Source organism: Molossus molossus, unplaced genomic scaffold (assembly GCF_014108415.1).
Source record: "Molossus molossus isolate mMolMol1 unplaced genomic scaffold, mMolMol1.p scaffold_m16_p_4, whole genome shotgun sequence".
In the NCBI taxonomy this organism is placed as follows: domain Eukaryota; kingdom Metazoa; phylum Chordata; class Mammalia; order Chiroptera; family Molossidae; genus Molossus; species Molossus molossus.
Window position 1 is genome coordinate 99,313,583 of NW_023425377.1, and position 12,115 is coordinate 99,325,697.

General features: G+C 36.0%; 1 protein-coding gene across 1 annotated transcript in view; it reads right to left on the reverse strand.

Moving 5' to 3' along the window:
• FSTL5 (follistatin like 5) overlaps positions 1 to 12,115 on the reverse strand; it is a 700,938-nt gene that overhangs the window by 647,341 nt on the left and 41,482 nt on the right. Inside the window, exon 2 of the mRNA XM_036241790.1 lies at positions 4,348 to 4,489. Within this exon, the coding sequence (XP_036097683.1) occupies positions 4,348 to 4,473 (126 nt within the window). The 5' untranslated portion in view covers positions 4,474 to 4,489. The remainder of the gene's footprint in view (positions 1 to 4,347; positions 4,490 to 12,115) is intronic.

Sequence of the window (12,115 nt, forward strand, 5' to 3'; positions counted from 1 at the left end):
GAGTCTTCATTGAGAATCCAGAGCTACAGCAACATTCAGGAGAAGATATCCATGTCCATCGGGATAGACAATGAATATGGAAATACTGTGGTTGTACTCCTGGAGGGGCAGGAGGAATAGTCTGAAAGAACTTTAGATGCTCTTCCTTGACGTCAGTATAATGTTGCTTTACCTTCATCATTATCTTTATTTTTTTCTGGTTTCTTGTCCCCATCTCTCTGGCTTACCTTTTATTTGCCTCTTACTGATCTCACTGATTCTGTGTGTTCCCTCTCTTGTCTTTGCAAAGTTACCTCACCTCTCTGTTTGTTTGTTTTTTATTTTAGAGAGAGGAAAGAGGTGGAGAGAGAAACAGAGACATCAATGAGAAAGAAACATCAATCGCTGCCTCCTTCACACTCACTACTGGGGTTCAAGCCCGAAACTCAGGCATGTGCCCTGATCGGGAATCTAACCAGTGATCTCTCAGTGGACAGGATGAGGTTCAACCAACTGAGGCACACTAGCCAGAGCACCTCTCTGGGTTTTAATGATATCATTTGGATAAACAGAAATAATCCTGTATCCCCGGACTATTGTAAGATTAAGTTTCAACAATTAATATATATGAAATTATCTAACACAATAAAACTATGCACTGCTTATTTTAAAATAATAAAGAAGATAACCATTTTGAGAATTTAAATTTGGTAGTTGTATTTTACAGTTCTAGAGTGTTAATGAATTTCTACGTTTGATAATCTATAAATGCTTGTTGGATAAACACACTGTATGAAATACATGATTAGCTCCCTTAGACACATACTGCGGACTATAAGATTTCTATAATTAGAATGATAAATTTATACGGTATTCATGTTTATCTTGAGACACAAATATATTATCAATCACATTTATGCATACATATACTTGCAAAATTTATAAATATGCACATATATATTTATATTTAGATGTACAATATGTTTATGTAATCTCAGAAGTCTCACATTTCACTTTTTGCTCCCAAGAGGGGATTCATTACACAGTTGGCACACAAATATTTGGAAAAAATGACATACACATATATTTGTTCAGATTCAAAGTACTAAAAGTTCTCTGGGGAAAATATAGAAAATGGCTAGTCAGAACTAGAGATCGACTATATTTATTATTCATGTTTTAGTTTTCTAGTCAATAACTAATACTTAATATTAGTGAAACCTAGTCCAAATAGAAAATATCCTAAGCATTCCTTCAGTCTTACAGACATGTAGACATTTACATGTTTTTTCAATTTAAATAAAACTATGTAGGTAAAAAAGTAAGAGGAAATAATTTATATCACACTATTAAAACAATTTATATAAAATTTGTTTTAAGCATCATTTTGTTTAGTTTTCTCTGATAAAATTATACCAAATTAATTTTTAGTTTAAATCAGTGATATAATTATATGTAAATTAATTGTAATTAACTATAATACAAGTACATATAATATGCTATATAATACAGATACATATATCATCTTGATTTCAGTCTTATTCTAGTCAGCATACGGAGTTATTCATTTCATATATACGTGTTGAGTGTTTACCATTTGCCAACCACTGCTTTAGGTGCTGGGGTACAGCGAGATGAACAGTAGGTTACATCTTAATGGAAGGAAATATCTAACAAACCAATAAATAAGTGAAATATATATCTTGAGGAACGGTGAGGAGGTCTATGGGTGAAAATGAATCAAACAGGGGAGCTAGGGAATGTTTGTGGCTATTCCGTTTTCAGTTATGGCTTGGAAAAGCCTGGCCAATCAAGAGGCATATAAACCTAACTGGGATGAGGATTAATGGAGAAAAGGATGACCAGGTATTTCTGGAATCCAAATAATGACTGATACAAACAAACAAACAGAGAAAAAGGCCATAATGAGATTAATTTTCAAGGTCTTGCAGAAGGAAAGGTAGTTCCCAGAGGTTGGGTAGGGGTTGGGTGTAAGTGGAAAGTATCTGATGGTTCTTGCAGGGACTTGCACAACTCAGGGTTCTTCTTCACTCCTGTCAAATACACACTTCCACACGTACGTGGTCACACACACATGCACTCACTCACCAAATGCTTTTTATAGCTTAATTATAATTCTGCCCCAAGTTGTTTCAAAGTTAAGTACCACCATGATGTTTTGGTTTTTTTTTTTGCCTCTCTGGTTTTAAATACCAGTAATCATGTATTACCTCTAATTATTTAGAGGTAATGACTCTCAGAGATTCAGGTAAACAGTATGTATTGTGTTCATGGCACAGAAACGAAAGGATTAGAAAGGCATAGTGTTAACCTCAAGATGCATATCTTAGGGCAAACATATAGCACAAAATAAATATTCACTGGTATGTTGCAGTATGAGCCAATATGTTATACCAGTAATGTGTTTTGACAGCATTCACAAAAAGAGTTATTGTTTCTAAATATTGGGCTGGGATAAAACTGTTTATTAGTCCATGAGGTAAAGGACTAATAATTGATAGTGGAACATGGACAATTCTCCAGTTATATTTACCCAGACTAGAAACTTTAAGAACGTATTTACTTTTACACGTGACTAAATTTCTATGATATTTGATATTAAAGTATACCTTTACATTTCACTTTTTTTTCTCTTCTTTTTTCTTTCTGGCTATCATACTTATCTTGCATGTTATCCCTAGTCAATGAATACATTTAATAAATGTATGTATTCAGAAAATTCTTTAATGTTTCTATGAATTTTGATTTCTCATTCATAAAATGAAAATAGGTACATCTTCATCAGATAGTTTTGAAAATGAGATAAGACAATTAAGATCTTAGCTTAGTATCAGCCATATAAAAATCCCAGTAAAGGTTAGCTACTTTTTAAAAATATTATAATATTATGAAAGAATTTTAGCAAAAATATGTATAATGTAAGTTCCAAAAAAATGTTTTGAATGTTAAGGGAGAAAGTTATTATATTTGTTTATTTCAAACATGTTGCTTAAGATAAGTAATATAAGAAATTTAAAAATATGTATTTTCTCTCATAATTAGCATGCTTTATATCTTTTTTCAACTTACTTTTAAAAAATGTTTTATCTATCTATTCTATTTATTTAGTTCTAATCCTCACCCAAGGACATTTTTGCATTTATCTTCAGATAGAGAAGAAGGGAGAGAGGGAGGAAGAGAGAGACACATCATGTGAGAGAGGCACATGGAATAGTTGCCACCCACATGACCCCTACCAGGGCCGGGGACGAACTGCAACCTAGGTACGTGCCCTTAGTGGGAACCGAACCCAGGACTCTCCAATCAGCAGCCGACACTCTAAGCGCTGAGCCAAACCAGCCAGGGCCTTTTTTCTACTTTCTATGAAAACCAAAATATATTACATAAGCTTTTATTTGATTTAATATTTATTTAAGTTTGTTATTTACAGTATCATGATCTGTTATTAAAATAAAAGCACTAGCTTAAAATATTGTAAATGTGTAACCTACGTAACTTATATTATGCCTAAATGTCAATTTATTTTATAGTTGAATATATTTAACATAAAGAAGTATTCACTGCCCTGGCCTGTTTTGCTCATGGTTAGAGTGTCGGCCCATGGACCAGCGTCCCAGGTTCGGTTTCCGCTAAGGGCATGTACCTCGGTTGCAGTTTGTCCCCAGCCCCAGTTGGGGATGTGTGGGTGGCAACCAGCAGATGTGTCTCTCCACATCAATGTTTCTCTCTCTCTCTTTCTTCCTCTCTCCCTCCTGCTCTATCTGAAGATAAATGCAAAAATGTCCTTGAGTGAGGATAAAAAATAATTTAAAAAAGAGAAGTATTTACCAAACATTAGACAGCCCAAAATTATTATTTTTAATGAAATTAAAATGTTTAATTATTTCTAGAAAAACTAATCTTGTACCAACTTACACATTTCCCTAGAGTACACAAATCCTTTTTAGTTTATCTTTATAAAACATTCAAGAAAATAATACTATTGCTTTAGTTTAAAAAGTATTAAACTTAAAATTGATAGGGAAGTAATAGAAAGTATTTGGTTGATTATGATTTAACACATTTATTTATTTTTATAAATCCATTACTATTACTACTTCTTAACTTTAATCATATATTTTTAATGAGCTATCTCTATACTTTGTCAAGTATTCATTTTCAAATTTGTAAATTTACAAAGTTACTACCATTATGTGTTTTAAAATATGCATTTTTTTGTAATATGAAAATTATATTCCGAAAGCATATTCTGAAATCAGTGCTCCTGAGTGAATAATAAACCAGACAACTAGTGGTTTAGTTCCCAATTACTAGGCACTATGAGAAAATTCAGAAGGGTGACTGTACCTTGTGTCGCAATCTTATTAGAGGTTGATAGGACTTCGGGCCATATCCTGCTTCTCTGCTTGGCCTTCCTTCTGACTCCAAAAAAATGAATCCAAGAAACAAAACAGCTGACCAGCACTTAAACATCCTTACTGATTTTCACCTGTGAAAATTAACATTGCAAGTAATCAGAAAATGCATTATACATTTAACAAACATATTAAAAAATATTAAATAGTGTAAAGAAATCTCCACGAATCTAATAAAAAATTACGAGCACTTGCCAACTGAATCCATGATAAGTGAGCATCTCCAAATATAAATTATGATCCCTTCATCATAATAAATACTGTTTATATTTTCACTAATACAGCCCTTACAGAACATTCAATAAATAGAATATAGAGGCCAATAAAAACGTATTGAAAAGAAAATTAGTAAAAGTATATTGAAAGAAAATTTTAAAAAGAAAACATTAACCATGGATAATTTTCTAAGCATCCACAGAGAATATAATTACCAACATATTTATAAATTTTGAATTTCTCTTTGAGTATGTTTGGTAAATAATGCTTAATGAAACTATAGTTATTTTAATTCACTGGCAAAGACTGGTGAGAGATTAAGAGAGTCTACCATGGTAGAGACTCAAACTAAGGTACAACAGAAATTATGCAGATGAGTTATTTATGTTATGAATATATTTCCCCAATAGTATCTAAAAGGGCTTCTCCTTCAATAAAGAAAGTAAATTAAAAAAATAATAATAATAATAACAGGGATCTCCTAGAAAATTGCTTTATAAATGCTTTAAGCGAAAATTGCCATGACTCTTTTTAATGTTCTATGTTTTGGATACACCAGAAAATTGTACAATGTCATACATTTATTATCATATAAATGCTAAGCTCTTTTACAAACAAATCTATGCCTTGAGTTCAATTACATTTCATTTCACCACTTTCACCAACACATCTTTGTACATATTGTGGCAATAAATGAGCTCTTTCTTCTCCTGAGCCAATCTGTACATTTGACTTTTTGAGTAACTTAACCAATTGATTAATCCTGTCAGTAAAGAGTTATATATTTCATTCTGTCCATTGTCTGACCATAGTTTACTTCAATCTTGTTTCTATGTCACTATCAAAGTAACAGTTCTTTTTTCAAGAAACAGTCACTTTACTTGATATCTATCATAACCCTCTCTTCTGTTTCTATAAAATTTATGAAAATTCCTCAATTCTTTTGTGAGTTACTCCTACTCCTTTACTTTGCTATTAAAGGTTATATTTGATCAAATCTTATTGCTAGCCACTTATCCTACTGCATTCACTCAGCCCAGGTTTTCCCCAACATAGTCTAAATGTCAATTTATTTTATACTTGAATATATTTAACATAAAGAAGTATCCACCAAATATTAGACAGCCTCAAATTATAATTTTTAATGGAATTAAAATGTTTTAAATACATGTATTACTTCCCAGCCACCCAACCTCCAGATTGGTAGTTAGCCTGCTTAACAGCTTCATCTTTATGTTTCAGAAGCATCTCCTCATGGTACACATACTCCAATGCAAAGTCATGCTTTCCCAGATTTTCACTTATCCATTTACTCAAGCATACAAAGACACCATCCTTGACATCTTTGGTCCCCTTACCTTTCATACTAAACCCATCAGTATGCTCTGTTATTTCTACTTTCAAAACATATTCCTCAAACATCAGTTTCTCTCCATGTCTACAGTCACAAGCCTAGCTCGTGCTATCAGCACCACCCCTTCCTAATCTGCCTCAATTATATCCTTACTGACCTTTCACATTTATGCACACAAACCTTCAATCCATTCTCCACACAACAGCCCGAATTATTACGACAAATCCAAACATGACGTTATTGGTTTTGTCAGTAATTTTAGAATTTACTCATTTACCTTTAAGATAAAAACAAAATTACTGATATAGCCTATAAGTTCCCAAAGACTTCAGGCTCTGTATGTCTTTCTCTTTCTGCAAATAACTGCTCTCCAGCCTCACTAAGCTTCATTCAGTTCTTTGAACTTATTTTGTCTATTCCCACTATCGGCTTTTTTATGCTACTTCCTCCACTTGAAATGCAACTTTTTCTTCTCCATTTATCATCCAAAGGCCTTCAGATAAAACACATCTTTCAAGGACCCTGTCCCATAACATCAAGCCTGAGTTACAGTTTTTAGTCACTCACAATCACAGATCAGTTTTACTTGATTTCAGAGCATTTGTTTATAATTATGCAATATTAATATAATTGCTTGAATGTTGGCCTTCTTCACTAGATTACACATATATCTCTCTTCTCCTTCAAACTTCATGAATTCAGAGATATGGGTGAATTTTGAAAAATATTTTTTCTTTATTAATTTTAGAGAGAGAGGAAGGGAGAGAAAGAGAGAGGTAGAAACATCGATGAGAGAGAACATTGATTGGCTGCCTCCTGCATTTCCCCCACTGGGGATTGGGCCCACAACCTGGGCATGTGCCCTAACTGGGAATTAAACCGTGACCTCTTGGTTCATGGGTTGACACTCAACCACTAAGCCACACTAGTTGAGCGGGGGTGATTTTTTTTTCAACATTATATCATGTGGGTCTAGCAAATCACCTGGCACTTACTAGACACTCAATAAATAAATACATAAATGAATGTCATCCTGTATTCAAGAATAAAAGAAGGATAGTGGGTCTTTTGGCATGTTGACAATGCTTAATGGAATACCTGTTTTCACTACTGCTACAAAACATCTGAAAACAAACCTGAGAAAAATAAATATTTTCATTTGTCTTCCATCACTTTGCTGTCACTTTGATGTATCGTCTAATACTTCTCTTAGAGGTAAATATGAGTTTATAAGACAAATGAATGGAATATCTTAGATCTAAGGTAGAGCCCAAGAATAAAACAAATAGAACTAGCTCAGGTGAAGGGATATTTTCTCAGGTGTCTGAATACTACGTTCCTTCTGTTGTCAACCAGGAGAGGGTAAGAAGAGGTAAAACAACAACTCTGTCCCTTCATGACTCTGAGTAAAGGTGAGGTCATAAATTTCTTAAAAGTGCTCAAATTGCTCATATAAAGGTTTCTATTCTGCTCTGCTTTTTTTCTTCCTCTTTTCCTCTTCCTCTCTCTTTCTACACACACACACACACACACACAGACACACAGGCATACACACACACACATATATATATATATATACATACACATATGGTTACAATTTTTTTTATCTACTATAAAATATACAGTAAATTAACAATTAATTTTAATAAATGCCCCAAAATCTCATCAATCTTGGATAAGTAAACTTGCATACATTTACCATTAGATCAACTGTCTACTGACATATTTTATCTGCCGAAGGCAATAGGCTTGAAATATCTGCTCTAAGAAGTTTCATAAAAAGTTGATAAAAAATAAGTCAGTGTGTAAATCTTTGATGCAGTACATGCAACCAACTTGTACTATTTTAATTTACTTATTTTATATTATTAACAATGATTAACAATGTTGTCAATGATAGTGTTATAGTTTTCAGGTCTAAAATTTCTTAATAATAAAAAGTACAAAAATAAAAATATAAACAGTTTATTTCAGCAAAAGCTATTAGACAAATGGAGTAATTTACTTTATATCACAGATAAAGTGAAACAGAACTAATATTAAAAATCCAATAACTTTTTTAAGGAGAATTCTGATTTCTACTACAGATAGGTGTTTGACCTCAGCAATGTACTGTTAGACAAGACAAAGGACAAAGACTCGTTTCTGTGTTTATCTTATATGAATAGCTACCTTAACTGTCTCCATCAAAACATTACCAAGAAAAATAATTGAATCCAATTATATAGCTATCAAATAACAACCTAAACAAAAAGATTGTTCTTCTTCATAGATGCTTAGAAACTAATGATTATCTCCTTAGTTCTCCTCTGCTGCAGGATCCAAAGATGTCATTATTATGTCTTTAAAACTTTACTCATCCACAGGAGGTGTTCTGGAAATTGTTTGTAAATCAGCAGCAATCCATCCCATGATGTACTGGCTGGTGAGCTCACTTTCTCAGTGCAGTAACCTCTGACAACCTGTTAGGTTTTCATAATTAATTGGCAGATTGTTGACAGCTCAGTAAGAATACTGAAAGCAGTTGACTAAAACAAACCTGCTACAACAGATGGTGCAATAATGATCCTATGACTTTTCCTTGTAACCTCAACATTTATACAGAAGCATCAAAAAAACAAAACAAAAAAACAACCTCATTATTAACTTGAGAAAACAAAATGCGTATGTATCTAAAAAGTATGTGCCTAACATTAGATTTAACCAAGTCAGCCTTAAAAGTGGTAAAGGGGATGGACAGAGGTTTCTCTTCTTCAAAAATAACACTTTTCTCTGAATCAAACTATTTTCTCATAGGGTGTGCTGCTTATGGTGATAAGGTTTAGAGTACAGTAGTTACATTATTTAGTAGATTCAAATTGGAGAGATTTTGATTTGTTTACACATTCTCTGGAATCTTTTAATCACGTGGGAAAACAAACTAAGAGTTGAAGTATTTCCTTAGGAACAAAATGTAGCATTTGAGATGGGGAAAGTTGCTGGGGATTCGTGCCTATGATTAGAATGTCAAGATGAAGCAAATCCCCCACTTCATCAACATCATCCGATGTTGCAGAGAAGTCAAGCGTCCTGAGGGTTTCATCTGGAGCGCTCTCACTCCATCCTAAGAAACTACTACAGGCTTTTTGAGAGAGGGCTCGTCACTTCCTTTGTGAAACCTCTGTCCATCGCACACAGACTGTGCCACTCCTACTGCAATTTTTATGTATCTCCCACTTGTGACTTTTTATTTGCACTGTGCTTATTGCTTGAGGAAAGGCTACTGTCCTTGTATAAATACAGAAGGAAGCACATTAAACTGGTTCCATCACAATCAGGCATGTGTTTTAACTTCCACAGATCTCCCTTTGCTCTGCTCTGTAACAGGGAAATGGCCTAAATGATCATTATTGCCCTTTTCTTTTTGGTAGCTTATAAATTCTATAAGACAGAGAAACTAACTTCTAGACTGCCTATATCACACTCTATGACCTAAGCAAAACCAATTGCCTCAGTTGGGCCCCATTTGTAAGAAGAATCTATGACCCTCTGTAGTATAGCACCTGTACCAGCTTATTCCTTCTGAGTAAACTCATCGATCTGGAGAGGATGTGGATTGAGAGAAAAAAAGTGAAATTTGTTTTTTGAGATACCTTTTGGTAATGCAACTGGAGATATTAGAATATAGAAAACAAGTTCAGAAAAGAGTTATGGCCTAGAGATACCTGTTTGGGGTTCTTAACATTTATATGTCTTCTAATCGATATATGAGTAGGGAAGAGATTACAGAGTAGAAGAGGCCCAAAGACTAAGCCCTCAGGCAGATTTAGTTGAAATAGAAGATTATAACTTCCAGTCAAGATGGCAGCGTAGGTAAACGTGGTTTCACCTCCTTTCACAACCACATCAAAATTACAACTAAACTACAGAACAACTATCCTTCAGAACCACCTGAAATCAAGCTGAATGGAAGTCCTACAACTACAAAATTAAAGAAGAAGCCACATCGAGACTGGTAGGAGGGGCAGAGGCATGATGGGCTAGTCCCACACCCATGTGTGGCAGATAAAAATTAGAAGGACACCTCGTCAGGGAAGGTCCTCCCTAAAGAGTGAGGGGTGCCCGTCCCACACCAGGGTTCCAGTGCGAGGAAGAGAAGTCCCCATAACTCTGGCTATAAAAACCAGTGGGAACTGAGGCTGAGGGAGGCTGAGGCTGCGGAGCCCCAGGCATCTCCTCTTAAAGGGCCCGGCGAGAACTCACTGGGACTCACTCCCTCTGAGATCTGAGGGGAGGCAGCTTGAGGGGCACCAGAGAACAGGGAAGAACTGTGCTGTTTGACCTTGGGATGAGAGCTGGAGGGGCAGCTTTCTTCTGTACAGAGGTGCTGATGGAGGCCCTTGTTCCCTTGGTGAGTCCTTCCCCCACAGGGCAGGAGACAGCCGCCATATTTGGAACAACTCCAGCAACCTGGCTCACACTGGTTGCCCTGACCTGGTGATTCCTGAGGCCCCGCCCCACCTAACTTTCAGGCCCACCCAAGCTGTTTCCAGTGGCTTTACCGTAGGATTGGCCTGTTTTGGCTCCTGCTTCAGATTTTCCTAAGTTCTCTCAAACAAGCAGCATCTGGCCACAGCAAGCTCCATAACTCTTGCTAAGTGGCCCAGGCCCAGCACTAGAGCAGTCAGCCTTGGTTCACAACTTGGCTTTTCCTCAGCATCTCCAAGCCCAGCACAAGAAGCAGCCATCTGCAGACCACTTTGTAGCTTATGCCTGGTGGCCCTGGGTAGAACACAGGCAGTGGCTGACCTTGCCCCAGAGCCAGCACATCCAGTGGACAGCTTCAGACCACATGCAAGCACCATCACCCAACCACCTCTACAAGTGACACACTCAAGGAATGGACTCAGGGGCTAACAGAAAACTGCTGAATTAAGTCTTGCTCTGTGTGGTGGGCTACTGCACAGCTGATCATCCAAAGTAGTCAGAAGTCGGTGGTTAGTGGGCACAGCCAGTCCTTGAAGCTGACCAGCCTGAGTAAACCCTCCCACTGATGTGCCAATAGCAATCAAGACTCAATTGCAACACAAGGGTGTACGGTCCACACAAGGGGTGCACCTCAAGAGCCCAGCTGGGTGATCAAGGAGGCTATACCACTGGACCCTACAGGAGATCTGCTACAACGGGCCATCCTAGGAAGCCTAGGAGACATAGAAACCCTACCTAATACATAGAAACAAACACAAGGAGGCAGCCAAAATTAGGAAACAAAGAAACATGTCCAAAATGAAAGAAAACTCTGGGAAAAGAACTAAATAAAATGGAAATAAGCAATCTAACAGATGCAGAGTTCAAAATATTGCTTATAGGGATGCTCAATGAACTTAGTGATGGCCTCAAGAGCATAAAGAAGGACCAGTCAGAAATGAAAGATGCACAGTCAGAAATGAAGGAGGCACTAACTGAAATAAAGAATAATTTACAGGGACTCAATAGTAGAGTACGTGAAGCCAAGAAGCAAACCATCAATTTGGAATATACAGAAGCATAAAACACCTAATCAGAACAGCAAAAAGAAAAAAAAAATCCAAAACAATGAGGATAATATAAGGAGTCAGTGGGACAACTACAAGTGTACCAACATTCACATCATGAGAGTGCCAGAAGGAGAAGAGAGAGGGCAAGAAATTGAAAACCAATTTGAAAAAATAATGACAACACTTTCCTAACTTGGTGAAGGAAATAGACATACATGTCCAGGAAGCACAGAGAGTTCCACACAAGATGAACCCAAAGAGGTCCACACCAAGACACATCATCATCAAAATGCCAAAGGTTAAAGACAAAGAGAAAATCTTAAAAGCAGCAAGAGAAAAGTAGTTAGTTATTTACAAAGGAGCTCCCCTAAGGCTGTCAGCTGATTTCTCAAAAGAAACTTTGCAGGCCAGGGGGAGTGGCAAGAAATATTTAAAGTGATGAAAAGAAAGGACCTACAACCAAGATTACTGTATCCTGCAAAGCTATCCTGTAGAACCGATGGCCATATAGAAAGTTTTCCAGACAAGAAAAAGCTAAAGGAGTTCATCTCCACAAAACTGGTATTATATAAAATGTTGACAGTGTCTTTGAAGAAGAAGATAAAAAAATATGA